Here is a 16,372-nt window from a genome sequence, read left to right as displayed (position 1 = left end):
AGTGGGGGAAATAAAAGTGATAATGTTTTGCATTTTCTTTCCTTATCTGAGGGGACAGGAAGTTTTCCATATAGTTTAATTATGTACTGTAACCCTTCTGGGTCTTCCTGATCTTGTAGGGGAAAAGGGACAGTACCTAGCTGTGGTCTGGCTGTTGCTCAAGCTACACAGTTTAGTTTGTTAAGGCTTTTTGCAGTATATCTAAGCAATTCTAACCATTCATTTTCTCCTCATAGATTGTCTCTAGAGCTAGTTTATCTTCATAGATTAAGTTAGTGAACCCAACTGTGGGACCCATGGACTCCATTATGGTTCTTTCTGACATACTTTCCTTGGGGCGTGTTTTGGTATTATTCTGAACTTCTATGTAGAAATGTCCTATTGGGTCTGTTCCTGATGCATCAGATCCAATACCATATAACCTTTGGTCTCTCATCTTAGTTTTTTTTTAAGATTAATACTAATTTTGCTACAATCATCCTTTTTGTGCAACGGGAAGTTTATTTTTTCCTAATGAGGAACCTGGATTTCAAATCTGTGTGGCCATAAATTTTATACCCATAGTCTTGGTTGTCCATCCAGCAAGGGACCAACTAGTAAACATTCGGACTCCCCTGTTATTTTGGTTTATAACACAAACATATTTTTCTGACCCAGTTAGTTTGGCAGCTTGTTCTCCATCTTCACGTCCTTTATATAACAGGCAGAAGTCCATCAAAAAGGTGACCGTCTGACCTACTTCAAAAGTGAGATTTAAATTATTAAATCCAAAACCTCTCCAACCCTCTGGACTTTCCCACCCTGCTGGATCTATTACCTTCCAATTTCCCATAACTATGTGTAGGATTCCCAAAATAACTGTCCCTAGTACATCTTTTTTTTCTTCTACTGCCTACCCTGTCTCCGTCCACCGGGAAAAGGGAAGTGGGTGTCTTCACCGGTTTGAGATGAACTCTCCCTTTTGGAGAACCCCCCCTTTGTAGCCGGGTTTATGCTTCAGGAGACTGGGTTTGTTCCCTGCCTAACTTTCCCTAGACTTCCGTCAACCCTTTTAATAGTGGGACAGATGTATCCGTGATGTACGTTCAGCAATTTTGACAGCAGTGGGAGTGGTCAATAGGACTTGGTAAGGACCTTCCCACTTAGGCTGGTGCCAGTGTTTCTTCTTTATCACCTTCACAAGGACCCAGTCAGCACGTTTCACAACCTCAGGTTTCGGTAGCAGTTCTCCTGAGAAAAAATTAGGGGTAGAGACTTATTTGAGTGTTGTTATCTTAGCCAATTATTCTGCTAATGTACAGTCTGATTCCACATCTATTCTCTTGAAGGGTTTTCGCTGAGGTAACAGAAAGTAAGGTAACCAAATGTGTTGGAATAGGTGTAGGATCAGAGCAAAACCTTCAGTACAGTCAACATTGTCCCACCTGAGTGTATCATGACATGGGGTCTATTTATCCGGAAACAGAGAGACAACTTAACCCAGAGTTAGGTGATTTGGGTTCCAGTATCATCTCTATGCTGACGACACCCAATTATACACTTCTTCCCCTGACATCACCCCTACCCTAATACAAAATACCAAGGATTGTTTGTCTGCTGTGTCTAACATAATGTCCTCCCTCTATCTTAAACTGAATCTCTTCAAAACTGAACTTCTGGTGTTTTCCCCCTCTACTAACATAACTCTACCTAACATCGAAATTACCTTGGAGGGTTCAACCATAACTCTCAAGCAGCACGCCCGCTGCCTTGGGGTCATATTCGACACTAACCTCTCCTTTACTCCCTATATCCGATCACTCACTCGCTCTTGTCACCTGCATCTTAAAAACATCTCCAGAATCCGATCTTTTCTCACTTTTGAAACTGTTAAGACTCTTACTGTCGCTCTTATTCACTCTCGTCTGGACTACTTCAACTCTCTTCTGATCGGTCTCCCTCTTACCAAAATTTCCCCTCTCCAATCTGTCCTGAATGCGGCAGCCAGGGTCGTATTTCTGTCCAGCCGCTTCACTGATGCCTCCACCTTGTGCCAGTCATTACACTGGTTACTAGTGTTGAGCATTCCGATACTGAAATATCGGGTATCGGCCGATATTCGCGGTATCGGAATTCCGATACTTAATTCCGATACTTTTACAATATCGAATACCGGAATCGGAAGTTCCCATAATGCCTGCGCTCTGCAGTGTCTCTGAAGGATGACAAGCTGGATGGCAGCGCTCAGCTGCGATCCATCCTGTCATCAGAATGCCATCCCAGCGTGGGAGAATTCTCCTGATTGTTTAAAAGCCGGCGGGCGGTAAAAAGCCGCCAACTTTTAAACAATCACACAGCCCCATGCTGCTTCCCCGCAGCCTCCCACCCCGATCCTCCGCTCCCCTCGCCACCTCCCATCCCGATCGTAAGTTAGGACCGGGCGGGGAGCGCAGCACCAAGGAGCGGGGAGCGAAGGACCCGGGCGGGGAAGCCGGCAGTGAAAAGACTTCACCGCCGGCTTTCCCGTTCTGTGCTGCGCTTTCCCGCCGGTTATTTCAAATGAACAGCTGAGGTATCAGGTGATGCCGATCAGCTGTTCATTTGAAGTCGCCGCGGTGCCCTCGGAGGGTTCATGTGAGTTCATGCTTCACTGCATTGCATGAACTCACATGAACTTTCCCACGGTCGCACAGGTCAGCCTCACCTCCCAGACCGGTCATGATTGGTGTGTGTGGGTGTCTGTGCGGGTGTGCGCGGTGTGTGGGGTGTCTGTGCGGTGTCTGCGGGTGTGTGCGGTGTCTGTGCGGTGTCTGTGCGATGTCTGCGAGTGTGTGCGGTGTCTGTGCGGTGTCTGTGCGATGTCTGTGCGATGTCTGCGGGTGTGTGCGTGCAGGCAGACATAGGCCGATGTGACACTACTACTCCCATCGGCCTATGTCTGTCCCCCGTCCACTCGTGCCAGCAGGATCAGCTCGATGGGAGCAGTAGTTCCCATCAGCCTGATCCTGTTATTTAAATAGCCCTACTGTGTCCCCAATAAATTTTAAATACATGTCATTGGTGGCCAGTGGTTACCTACAATAAATTAGTTCATACATTACCTGTCCCCGCCGATCGCCACCTAAAATAAAGTAAAAAATAAAAAACTACACCTATACTCACCTAGACACCTAATTCCCCGAAGCCATCAATCTCCTGTAATAAAATATAAAATAATAAACCACAACCTTATCCTTACCCCTCCGTAGTAGTCCACGAGTGTTCCACGATGATCTCCAGTTCAGAGCAGCCACATAGAATGTGACCGCTCTGAACCGCTGCCGCCGCTAGAATGATGGGGCCGTAAAGCAGCCCCGTCATTGCATAAGCGGGTTCGCCGGAGTTCAGGCAGCGCTGCTCCAGTCAGCTCCTTTACGGCCCTGCTGTATCGTGAGAAATTCCCACGGTACAGCAGTGCCGTAAAGGAGGTATCCGGAGCTGCGCTGACTGAATGCACTCCGGTGACCTCAGTCAGTGGCTCCCGCTGCCAGGAGCGGACGTGTTCCCGGCAGCGTGAGCTTACAGCAGCCATGCACAGCTGTCACCATCTCCAGATGTGACAGCTGTGCATGGGAGATCAGCGCAGGAACGTGGACAGGTAACTATTTTTTTTTAGTAAACTAAGAATGAAATAAAATGGTGTGTTTTATTTCAAATAAATTATTTTTTTTCTGGGTGTAGTGTGTTTTTTCTTTTTAACACTTTGTAGGTTAGTAATGGGGGTGTCTTATAGACGCCCATCATTACTAACCTGGACTTCATGGCAGCTGGCGCTGACATGAACCCCAGCCCTATTACCCCCTGCCACCGCACCAGGGCAGCGTGGAAGAGCGAGGCTAAGTGCCAGAGTTGGCACATCCTATGGATGCGCCATTTCTGGGGCGGCTGACGGCTGGTGTTTCTAGCCTGGGAGGGGGCCAATATTCATGGCACCCTTCCTGGGCTATTAATATCAGCCCCCAGCTGTCTGCCTAGCCTTTGCTAGCTATTAAAATAGGGGGGACCCCACGTCATTTTTTTGGGGGGGTCCCCCATTTTAATAGCTAGTGAAGGCTAGGTATTCAGCTGGGGGCTGATATTAGTAGTCTGGGAAGCTCCGTGGGTATTACCCCCTTCCCAGGCTTCAAACATCTGCCCCAGCTGTCTGCTTAACCTCCGCTAGAGACTAAAATTATGGGGGATCCCACGCCAATTTTTTTTTAAATAAATCCTTTATTTTAACACTAAATGACATTTGAGGAGTTAATAAAGATGCAGTCCCTAAATTATTATTTATTTTTGAATTAATTTTTCCCAAAAATTTTGACGTGGGCTTTGCTATATTTTTGTATGCCAGCCAGGTACAGCATCCAGCTTCTATGAACGCGCCATTTTCCGGGGTGGTTGCAGACTGCAATTTGCAGCGGTGGGGGCCCAGAAAGCTTGGGCCTCCCTGCGCTGCAGATTCCATCCCCCAGCTGCCTAGTTATACCTGGCTGGACACAAAAATAGGGAGAAGCCCCACATATTTTTTTTTTTAATTATTTCATGAAATTCATGAAATAATAAAGAAAAAAAGGGCTTCCCTATATTGTTGTGTCCGGCCAGGTACAAATAGGCAGCTGGTGGTTGGGGGCAGCCCGTTCCTGCCTGCTGTACCTGGCTGGACCCAAATATAGTGCGAAGCCCCACGTCAATTTTTTTTTAATTATTTCAGGAAATTCATGAAATAATTAAAAAAAAATTGATGTGGGGCTTCGCCCTATATTTGTGTCCAGCCAGGTACAGCAGGCAGGAACGGGCTGCCCCCAACCACCAGCTGCCTATTTGTACCTGGCCGGACACAACAATATAGGGAAGCCCTTTTTTTAAAAAATTATTTCATGAAATAATTAAAAAAAAATTGACGTGGAGCTTCGCACTATATTTGGGTCCAGCCAGGTACAGCAGGCAGGAACGGGCTGCCCCCAACCACCAGCTGCCTATTTGTACCTGGCCAGACACAACAATATAGGGAAGCCCTTTTTTTCTTAATTATTTCATGAATTTCATGAAATAATTTAAAAAAAAAATACATGGAGCTTCGCCCTATTTTTGTGTCCAGCCAGGTACAACTAGGCAGCTGGGGGCTGGAATCTGCAGCGCAGGGAGACCCAAGCTTTCTGGGCCCCACCCGCTGCAAATTGCAGTCCGCAGCCGCCCCGGAAAATGGCGCGTTCATAGAAGCGCCATCTTCTGGCGCTGTACCCAACTCATCCAGGGCCCTGGTGCGGTGGCTCACTGGGTAATAAAGGGGTTAAGGCCAGCTTGGCATTATCAGCTGGCCCTAAGCCCGAAATTCATGGGGTCACGCCAATATTAGACATGACCACCATGAATTTCTAGTAAAGTATTTAAAAAAAACACAACACCCAGAAAAAAGTCCTTTAATTGAAATAAAGACACAATTCTTTATTGTTCTAAATTAAACTATACTTACCATCACGCCCATTCCAGCTGAAGCCAATGATCTCCTGCAATAAAAGAAAAATAATAAACCAACCTCATCCTTACCTTTCCATGGTTCCCACGACAGCTTCAGCTCTGCTACATCGAGATGACAGGCTGGACCGCAGCAGAACGCTGCCATCCAGCCTGTCATCCCGCAGACACTGAGAAGCGCAGGCATGCTTGCGCTCCTCAGTGTCTCTCTGTGACGGCATCCAGATGAGCCGAGGTCATGTCCAATGAACTCGGCTCACCTCATGCACGTCACTGACAGCGTGGGAAAATTCTCACGCTGAAGCGCTGAGTGCAGGAGAATTTTCCCACGCTGTCAGTGACGTGCATGAGGTGAGGTCATGTCCAATGAACTCGGCTCACTTCATGCACGTCACTGACAGCGTGGGAGAATTCTCCTGCACTCAGCGCTTCAGCGTGAGAATTCTCCCACGCTGTCAGTGACGTGCATGAGGTGAGCTGAGTTCATTGGACATGACCTCACCTCATGCACGTCACTGACAGCGTGGGAAAATTCTCACGCTGAAGCGCTGAGTGCAGGAGAATTCTCCCACGCTGTCAGTGACGTGCATGAGGTGAGCCGAGTTCATTGTCGGCTCATCTGAATGCCGTCACAGAGAGACACTGAGGAGCGCAAGCATGCCTGCGCTTCTCAGTGTCCGCGGGATGACAGGTTGGATGGCAGCGTTCTGCTGCGGTCCAGCCTGTCATCTCGATGTAGCAGAGCTGGAGCTGTCCTGGGAACCATCGAAAGGTAAGGATGAGGTTGCTTTATTATTTTTCTTTTATTGCAGGAGATCGTTGGCTTCAGCTGGAATGGGCGTGATGGTAAGTATGGTTTAATTTAGAACAATAAAGAATTGTGTCTTTATTTCAATTAAAGGACTTTATTCTGGGTGTTTGTGTTTTTTTTTTAACTTTGACTATGGGGTTAGTAATGGGGGTGTCTTATAGACGCCTCTCCATTACTAACCTGGGCTTGATGTCAGCTGGCATTATAAGCTGACATCAACCCCAGCCCTATTACCCCACTGCCACCGCTACAGGGCAGTGGGAAGAGCGAGGCTAAGTGCCAGAGTTGGCGCATCCTATGGATGCGCCATTTCTGGGGCGGCTGACGGCTGGTGTTTCTAGCCTGGGAGGGGGCCAATATTCATGGCACCCTTACTGGGCTATTAATATCAGCCCCCAGCTGTCTGCCTAGCCTTTGCTAGCTATTAAATTAGGGGGGACCCCACGTCATTTTTTTGGGGGGGGTCCCCCATTTTAATAGCTAGTAAAGGCTAGGTATTCAGCTGGGGGCTGATATTAGTAGCCTGGGAAGCTCCGTGGGTATTACCCCCTTCCCAGGCTTCAAACATCTGCCCCAGCTGTCTGCTTAACCTCCGCTAGAGACTAAAATTAAGGGGAACCCCACGCCAATTTTTTTTTAAATAAATCCTTTATTTTAACATTAAATGACAAGTACAGTAATCAACACTGTCACTGTACTTCATATATATGTGACTGACATGTTTCTATCTATCTAATCTATGTATGATTCTCTATTCCTTCTATTCTAAATTGTCGGGTACAGATGCTGAATTGCCGGCCGGCTTTCTTAAAGAGACGGTGCATGAAAACACTATTATTTTTTTAAATAAATCCTTTACACTAAATGACAAGTACAGTAACCAACACTGTCACTGTACTTCATATATATGTGACTGTCATGTTTCTATCTATCTAATCTATGTGTGAAGCTCTATTCTGTCTGTTATAAATTGTCGGGTACCGCTGCTGAATTGCCGGCCGGCTTTTTTAAAGAAACGGTGCATGAAAACACTATTATTTTTTTTAATAAATCCTTTACACTAAATGACAAGTACAGTAAGCAACACTGTCACTGTGCTTCATATATATGTGACTGACATGTTTCTATCTATCTAATCTATGTGTGAAGCTCTATTCTTTCTGTTGTAAATTGTCGAGTACCGGTGTATGCCGCTGATGAATTGCCGGCTTTTCGCATAATACATTCTACATTATTCATAGTTGTTTTACTTCATGTAGAATTAACCTACAAGGAAAGAATGGGTTTATTTTCACTCCGATATTAGTGTCCCATTGACTTGCATTGGTTTCCGGTATCGGAATCGGCGATATCCGATACTTTTTGAGTATCGGTCCGATCCAATCCGATACGATATTTCCTGATATCGGAAGGTATCGCTCAACACTACTTATGACTAATCATTTTTTTATGTACAATCGGGAATTTTATCTCCAATGTAGAGGAGTATCCATGAGATCTAGCTATTCTCCATTGCTAGCAAATATGGTAATGTCCCATTGGGAATATGTTGCATTGTACACCTTCGCTAATCCATGGGCTGGTGATGTTTTCTGGTATGGCAGATACATCGATGATTTGATCTTTATTTGGAGTGGGGATGTGTCTGCCATACCAGAATTCATTAAGTATTTACATAACAATGAATTTAATCTTTCTTTCACTTACACCTCTGATTCTAAGTGTATATCATTTCTTGATCTAAAATTGGAGATTCTTGACGGTTCCATCACTACTTCCACATTTTCCAAACCCATATCTGGGAATACCATTCTACATGCCAAAAGCGGACATCCGCGCCATACTATAAAAGCTATACCTGTGGGGGAACTGACAAGAATCAAACGTAACTGTAACAATGCCAACAAATTGGATGAAGAATTCATCAGGTGTAAAAATAAATTGAAATCTAGGGGTTATCCGGATTGGTCTTTAAAGAGAGCAGAAAAAATTGTGGACAGTAAAAATAGACTGGATCTGATTGATCTGTCTAGGGCAAGGATTAATCGGAATGATATTACAGCACATAAAAATCGAAATGTTATTTCCTTTAGATATAGTTCACAATTTCAACTGATTAAAAATATAATACTGAAACATCTTCCTATTTTATATGAGGATACTGTATTATCTAAAATTCTTGATTCTGGAGTTTTGGTGGTGGCAAAAAAAGCGCAAACAATAGGGGGGCTATTGGCATCTAGTCGCCCAAATAATCGACAAAAACGGCATACCTGGCTTAATTGTAAAGGGTTTTACAAGTGTGGTTACACCAGATGCGGCATTTGTCGCTATGTAAAAATCACTAAAAACTTCACTAATGCTGATTCCAGTGAAACCCACAATATAAAAAGCTATCTGATAATACAGTAATTATGTGGTTTACATCATAAGATGTGCCAGCTGCGATCTGTTATATGTGGGATGCACTATAAGAAAATTAAAACAGCGAGTGGCAGAACATCTTTCTGATATTTTTAATGTCACTAATCATAACATTTCTTGCGCCTCCAGACATTTTATTGAGCAGCATAATAGAGAGACATCCTCATTTCAGGTCTTTGGCATTGAAAAACTTACCTTTGATCCTTGGGGCGGGGATAATAGGAGACGCCTACTTGATCGAGAAGCATTTTGGATGTATCATCTGAACACTTGCCAACCAAATGGACTAAATTTACGGAGGGAACTACTGTTCCATTATAGCGAGTAACTTTTCTATGCATATGTGATTTCTTCTTTGTCATGTGATTGTTTTTACTATGCATATACTCTGCAAATTGGTTTTATATTTTTGTATTCAAATTTATGTATCATGTGACTTCCATTTTGTATGCGATTGGTGAACAATGGTTTATATACCATGGGTATGCCATTTGCAAGCCAGTCTTGACAAAGAACGCATCTTTAACGTTCGAAACGCGTTGCCCTGGCTACACTATGTGACTATGGAATCTGTTTTTAAAGAGCTTTTTTCACAATAAAGAAACCTATTTTTTGAACTATTCATGAAACTGGTAATCCTTTCTCCTTATGCTGTGGAACTACTGCGAATGGTTCATCGCACCTATGCTTCAGGACGTCATTGCTCAGGTGAGCTGGTGTTACCTTATTACTACCCCATAATGGAGGCCACTTGGTTTCAATTATGCAAAAAATACAGCTTGCAATGAAACTGATGTTTTTGGTCCCATATTCCTGTACTGATCGGGTTTCTGGTGACATTCATGTACATATGGTGGTTCTGTTGACATATTCTTGTTCTGATGGTGGTGTTGGTGACATAGTTATGTAGGGTTGGGTGTTCTGCTACTATATTCATGTACTAATGGTGTTCTAGTGATGCATTCATCACAAGAACCATCATCAGTACATGGATATGAAGCCAAAATCATCATTAGTATATAAATAGAACTCCAGACTAGTGTTGATCGAGCATGTATTGTTAATAGTGATGATCGAGCATGCTCGTTGCTCGAGATTTACGAGCATGCTCTGGCGAGCACCTATTATCTTCAGCGTGTTCGGGCTTTATGTTTTCGTCGCTCCGTGAACATGATTTGCGACTGTTTCGACAGCTTTAATACATGTGAGGAATGCCTGTTTTTCCATGCTCGTAAATCTTGAGCAATGAGCACGCTCGATCATCACTAATTGTTAACCCTTTCGGCGTGCACGCTCGGATGCTCGTCGAGTATTTGCGGCGCGCTCGGCCTCTATGTTAATGTCACCGTGGCTGCATGTGACGCGCCCCCTGGGCCATGTTGTTAGGGATACCCGGAGCCGGATCAGATGGGGGTTGTAGTCTCCGAGTGGCTGTGACCCGGTCCGTGCCCAGGGTGTCAAGCTCAGTGTGTGGCAGTCCTCATAGATGTTACTAGATGTTCTTTTATGTCGACTACGCCACCAGTTGATTTGCGGTCAATACGGCCGCCGCTGCAGCAGGGTCCGCTGAGGCTGGTGGTATGTGTGCAGCTTCGGGTAGTATAACCCCCAACGGGAGGGGTATAGCCTCAGGGGGTCAGGTGTAGAGGATGGTGGTAGTGGTGGTGCAGTGTGGATGTTAAGAAGACTCCGAGCCGGGCTGTGCAGTTCAGGGTTTTTACTTACTGCTGTTCTTGTGGTCACTCTGGCCTTAAGTGACCGCCCGAGCCGTGCTGCGTCCACCAGGTCTTGGACTCGGCCAACCCCCAGGTGATTCTGGAGCGTGGTCCTGAGCTCCCTTTCTGACTTGTCCTTCTCTCTGGCCTTCCCCACCAGGGATCCACCTAAGTCCGGCTCCCTCGGGCCTCTTGTTGGTAAACCCTTGTCTCTGGGTTCCCTGACCCTATTCTTGGTTTGCCTTCCGGGTGGATTTAGTGGGTGGTCGTGGCAGATCCTGCCCACGACCTCCGGTCTCTGGCTAAGGTGTGCTGTAGCCTCCACCAGCTTGGGATCCGGTACCCTGTTGCCAACTCTTCACCCTCTGATCTAATTTTGGGTTCTTGGAGTTCCCTCTTCTCCCCCTTCTGGGTCCTTCTTTCTCCTCTCTCTCTGCTTCTCAGGCTCTCTCAGACTGACCAAACCTCTACAAAAGACTGACGTCTCACAGACTGACCCTGATCTAAGATGGTTCCCACCTTATATACTCCCTCTATGTGTGAGCTCAGGTGACCAGCACCCAATGAGCTCCTAGCTTTACCCAGGCTGCTCCCCCTATCTGCCCCTACACTACTGGGATGTTCCACCCCCCTCCCACTCCAGCCAGGAACAGACACTGTCGTACCTGCACATTTCTCTAGTGGGAGTACAATTGGTCTGTCCCCCGGAAATGGGATGTATGTAGTGCATGCAGCCTACTGAGCTCAGTTCCACACTCCATCCTTACCCGGGAGTGGAATATCACACCTCTGGCTTGAGGCGTAATACCCCTGTAGCAGCCGAATCCTCAGGGTGCTACACATGTGTCACAGGTGATAGGCAATCCCTGCATGTGTCACAGCTGCTTATCAGCTGTGACACATGAAGATGCGGCGACACTAACATAGATGCCGAGCTAGCCTCATATACCCGGCGAGCACCCGAGCGTGCACGCCGAAAGGGTTAAGAATACATGCTCGACCAACACTTCTCCAGACCCATCAATAATATATGAATATGGTACAAGAACCACACTAAGTAAATAAATAGGTCCCTAGAATCATCAATTCATGAATATATCACTAGAACCACTATTAGTATATGAATTCAGCACCAATACCGTCAACAGTAAATAAATACAAAACCAGTACCATCATCAGTACATGAATAAATCACGATAACATGAATACAGCATCAAAACCACCAAAAGTACTTGAATAAATGAACCAAGCTTAGTATAGCAATTATTTCTAATGTCAGGTCAGAGCCATATGCATTTGTAGCACATGAACCAACAACTCCCAGTATGTCATTATTAATGGTAAAAAGATACTGGGAGTTGATGTTTCCAGCCATTATCAGATTGCGGCCGTTACGAAATCACAGTACGGATGAGATGCAGGCAGTATCACAAATAAAAAATTACATCCAAGTACCGTATAAAGGGACATTTTCTTTATTTGAGTCGTTCACTTTCTCTTCATCTCAACCTTGTTCAAACGTCATGATGACTTTTCAGTTACAGATCGACTGTCAAGCTAAGGTGCCCAACAGTATGGTCACCACAAACCCCAATATAATGTCCCTCACAGCCCTCTATGCAGTTTGGTCACCTCAGACTCCTATACAGTATGATGTACCCACAGCCCCCCATACAGTATGATGTCCCCACAGTACCCAGTATAATTTCCCCCATAGCCCACTATACACTATGATTTCACCACAGTCGCCAGTATAGTGTCCCCTTTAGCCCCAAAACAAGTGTGATGTCCCCACAGCCTCCAGTATAATGTCACCCACAGACCCTTATACAGTATGATGTACCCTACAACTACCAGTATAATGTCCCTCACAGCTCCCTATACAGTATGACGTAACCACAGCCCAGATATAATGACAGTAAATTAAACTGATTATGAGCATGGCTAGTGTGATGTAACAACCTTATGTGAGCCCCAGGAACGTGAGTCGCGACACCGCTGGAAAGGCGCTGGAACGGGAGGAGAGTATGAGTGTTTTTATTTTAATGAGTCCAAACATGAGGAATGACAAGGGGAGGTCCTAGTAGTAGTCAACTCCTTTAAGAAGATATAATCTTCGGTTAGAAAATTTCCAACATTCTGAACATGAAAGGTTTTTACAATGTGTGACTTCTCTGATGTTTAGCAAGAGTTCATTTCCAAGTAAAACATTTTCCACAATTAAGAACATGAAAAAGGCTTCTCCCCTATGTGAATTCTTTGGTGTCTAAGAAGAGATGATTTCGTCATAAAATATTTTCCACATTCTGAACAGGAAAAAAGCTTCTCCCCTGTGTGGGTTCTCTGGTGGCTATCAAGATGGGCTTTCCGGTTAAAACATTTCCCACATTCTGAACATGAAAAAAGCTTCTCCCCTGTGTGAATTCTCTGATGATTAACAAGAGTTGATTTATCTAGAAAACAGTTCCCACATTCTGAATATGAAAATGGCTTCTCCCCTGTGTGACTTCTCTGGTGTCTAACAAGAAGTGATTTTCGTAAAAAACATTTCACACATTCTGAACATGAAAAAGGCTTCTCCCCAGTATGGATTCTCTGGTGGATATCAAGATTTGCTTTCGAGCCAAAACATTTACCACATTCTGAACAGGAAAATGGCTTCTCCCCTATGTGAGTTCTCTGGTGACTAACAAATTCAGATTTACGGCTAAAATATTTTTCACATTCTGAACAAGAAAAAGGCTTCTTCCCTGTGTGATTTCTCTGGTGACTAACAAAATCTGATTTATGGCTAAAACATTTTCCACATTCTGAACATGAAAAAGGCTTCTCCCCTGTGTGTAACCTTTGGTGGCTATCAAGATGCGTTTTCTGGTTAAAACATTTCCCACATTCTGAACATGAAAAAGGCTTCTCCCCTGTGTGTATTTTTTGGTGGCTATGAAGATGCGCTTTGCGGTTAAAACATTTCCCACATTCTGAACATGAAAAAGGCTTCTCCCCTGTGTGACTTCTCTGGTGTGTAACAAGAAGCGATTTCCTTGTAAAACATTTCCCACATTCTGAACATGAAAAAGGCTTTTCCCCTGTGTGACTTCTCTGGTGTCTAACAAGAAGTGATTTCCATAAAAAACATTTCCCACATTCTGAACATGAAAATGGCTTCTCCCCTGTGTGACTTCTCTGGTGTCTAACAAGAATTGATTTCCATGTAAAACATTTCCCACATTCTGAACATGAAAATGGCTTCTCCCCTGTGTGACTTCTCTGGTGTCTAACAAGAAGTGATTTCCATGTAAAACATTTCCCACATTCTGAACATGAAAATGGCTTTTCCCCTGTGTGACGTCTCTGGTGTCTAACAAGAAGTGATTTCCTTGTAAAACATTTCCCACATTCTGAGCATGAAAATGGCTTCTCATCTGTGTGTCTTCTCTGGTGTCTAACAAGAAGTGATTTCCATGTAAAACATTTCCCACATTCTGAACATGAAAATGGCTTTTCCCCTGTGTGACTTCTCTGGTGCCTAACAAGAAGTGATTTCCATGTAAAACATTTCCCACATTCTGAACATGAAAATGGCTTTTCCCCTGTGTGACTTCTCTGGTGACTAACAAGATCTGATTTCTGGTTAAAACATTTCCCACACTTGAAGCAGGAAATTCTATTCTCTGCTGTGTACATTTTTTGAAGAAAAGACTTTTCGAGAGGAAAACTTTTTCCATATTCTGAAAGTGAAAATGGCTTCTTGGCGTTAGGAGCAGTTCGTTTTTTAATGCCTCTTTTGTGACTCAGATTTTCCGTGGTAGTCAATAAAAAATCAGAAGACAGGAGCTGTTTTAAAGAATCAAATGACAAATCTTTGTTGTGATGGGATGATGGTAAATCTGGAGTAATGGCATTCACTTCAATTGTATCCTGTGGGATCTCTAGATCATCTGTTTTAAAAATTGAAGATGTCAGCGTTCCCTCTGATCTCCTGGTAAAATTATCTGCCAAGAATAAAACAAATTATTATTTTTTAATAAAATATCCTTGAATTTTATATTTTTGAACATTATATCCAAGCTGTCCATAAAAATGGCAAAAATATTAAATTATTCACCAAGGCAATGACAGATCACAGTAATCTTCTAATTTCAGTTGGTAGATGGATCCTCTAGGTTGTAAGTTCTAGAGAAGGGCTTCAATACCTAAAGTCGTTTTAACAGTTTTGGGTGGAGGAGAATGTTGTGGTCTAGAGGCAAAATGGTGATCACATGATTGTGATACGGCCGGGAATACACGACCGATAAAGCAGCCACAGCCGGTGACTGAGAAGAATCTGTGACTTCTCTGCATTTAGTGGTTACTACTCACCTGGGTAGTCATATGTAGGAATCTCCTCTTTACACTGCTTATCCCCCCTCACATATGTCTCTGTAGTATTAATGTGGGTCAGATCTTCACCCTAAAACAAATATTGTAAAAGTCACAGACAGATGGAGAAGTCACATCTATGATCAGCTCTAATCCTGCCATCTCCACCAATCTCATTACACAAGTATAAAACGTATAATACTGGTGGATAAAACAAGACTGAGCACAAGACCTTCACAGCCGTCTACACATCATAGGGGAGATCTCATGACACCTTCTCTCCATCTACCTGATGATCCTGAGGAACACTGAGATCTTCTTGTTTACAGTCCTGTGGAAGAAGAGGACGGGGACATCTCTCTGGTGTTGTCCTCTTACTGGATAGATCTGGAGGAAACACATATAGGGACTGAATTCATTCTTTACATACAGATAATTATAGGCCGTGTGTATTTAGTCCTGTCTATTACCTGGTGATATGAGGGGCTGGGGAACCTCCATCATGATGTCCTTGTACACATCTTTGTGTCCTTCTAAATACTCCCACTCCTCCATGGAGAAATAGACAGCGACATCCTGACACCTTATAGGAACCTGACACATACAATGATACAGTCATCCCCTCAATCTCTTCATAGCGTTACTGTATAATGTCCCAGCATTCCCAGCAGTGTCACCTCTCCAGTCAGCAGCTCAATCATCTTGTAGGTGATGCGGGGGCATTTATGCATATAGCATTTATGCATACTTTATCGAAGTGCCATAATTTAGCAAAGTGCCCTGGCAGTTAGAAAATGGCATTGCTAATATCCATCTTTCTTCTCTTCTTACAGGTATATATTTTTCACTGCTTGTGTGATCTGTCCTGAAAACTGCATTATATCTCCATGCAATGCTCTGCAGCCTATCAATTTCTGGTATATATTTTTCACTGCTTGTGTGATCTGTCCTGAAAACTGCATTATATCTCCATGCAATGCTCTGCAGCCTATCAATTTCTGGTATATATTTTTCACTGCTTGTGTGATCTGTCCTGAAAACTGCATTATATCTCCATGCAATGCTCTGCAGCCTATCAATTTCTGGTATATATTTTTCACTGCTTGTGTGATCTGTCCTGAAAACTGCATTATATCTCCATGCAATGCTCTGCAGCCTATCAATTTCTGGTATATATTTTTCACTGCTTGTGTGATCTGTCCTGAAAACTGCATTATATCTCCATGCAATGCTCTGCAGCCTATCAATTTCTGGTATATATTTTTCACTGCTTGTGTGATCTGTCCTGAAAACTGCATTATATCTCCATGCAATGCTCTGCAGCCTATCAATTTCTGGTATATATTTTTTCACTCCTCTAGCTTTTTTATTCCATGATACTTAAAGGTCATCACACTTACTTTAAGAGTTTATGATCCATGCCGAGTTTACTAGTCTGTTTTTTTTTCCCTGCACTTTATGGTCTCCTGTTGTCTTTTAAGCTAGTGATTGATTGTTAATGAGTTAAATCTGTGCAGATCTAAGCAGATACGTCCCTATATATTGAGACTTAGTTAAGGGGAGGCATTTATGCGGGGGCATTTAT

The 16,372-nt window shown here is 43.9% G+C and overlaps 1 protein-coding gene across 1 annotated transcript; it reads right to left on the bottom strand.

Moving 5' to 3' along the window:
* Positions 1-12,482: 12,482 nt before the first annotated feature.
* Positions 12,483-15,377, bottom strand: LOC141206996 (uncharacterized). Its single transcript, XM_073664354.1, has 4 exons — positions 15,258-15,377; positions 15,077-15,174; positions 14,788-14,878; positions 12,483-14,420 (listed from the first exon to the last, which is right to left on the bottom strand). The coding sequence occupies exons 1-4, from the start codon at positions 15,340-15,342 to the stop codon at positions 12,649-12,651; spliced, it is 2,046 nt and encodes a 681-aa protein (XP_073520455.1). The 5' UTR covers positions 15,343-15,377; the 3' UTR covers positions 12,483-12,648.
* Positions 15,378-16,372: the final 995 nt, after the last annotated feature.

Source organism: Phyllobates terribilis, unplaced genomic scaffold (assembly GCF_046119375.1).
Source record: "Phyllobates terribilis strain yellow unplaced genomic scaffold, ASM4611937v1 Scaffold_156__1_contigs__length_4398808, whole genome shotgun sequence".
Lineage (NCBI taxonomy): Eukaryota > Metazoa > Chordata > Amphibia > Anura > Dendrobatidae > Phyllobates > Phyllobates terribilis.
Note: the sequence above shows the minus strand (reverse complement) of the source record. Positions and strands in the feature narration are given on the sequence as shown.

Excerpts from the sequence above, each read along its gene's own strand:
- LOC141206996 (XM_073664354.1), bottom strand. The coding sequence starts at position 15,342 with ATGGAGGAGTGGGAGTATTTAGAAGGACACAAAGATGTGTACAAGGAC. Across the intron at positions 15,175-15,257 it reads CCAGCCCCTCATATCACCAG|ATCTATCCAGTAAGAGGACA; the intron begins GTAATAGACAGG and ends TGTTTCCTCCAG. Across the intron at positions 14,421-14,787 it reads TCCTACATATGACTACCCAG|ATAATTTTACCAGGAGATCA; the intron begins GTGAGTAGTAAC and ends TATTCTTGGCAG.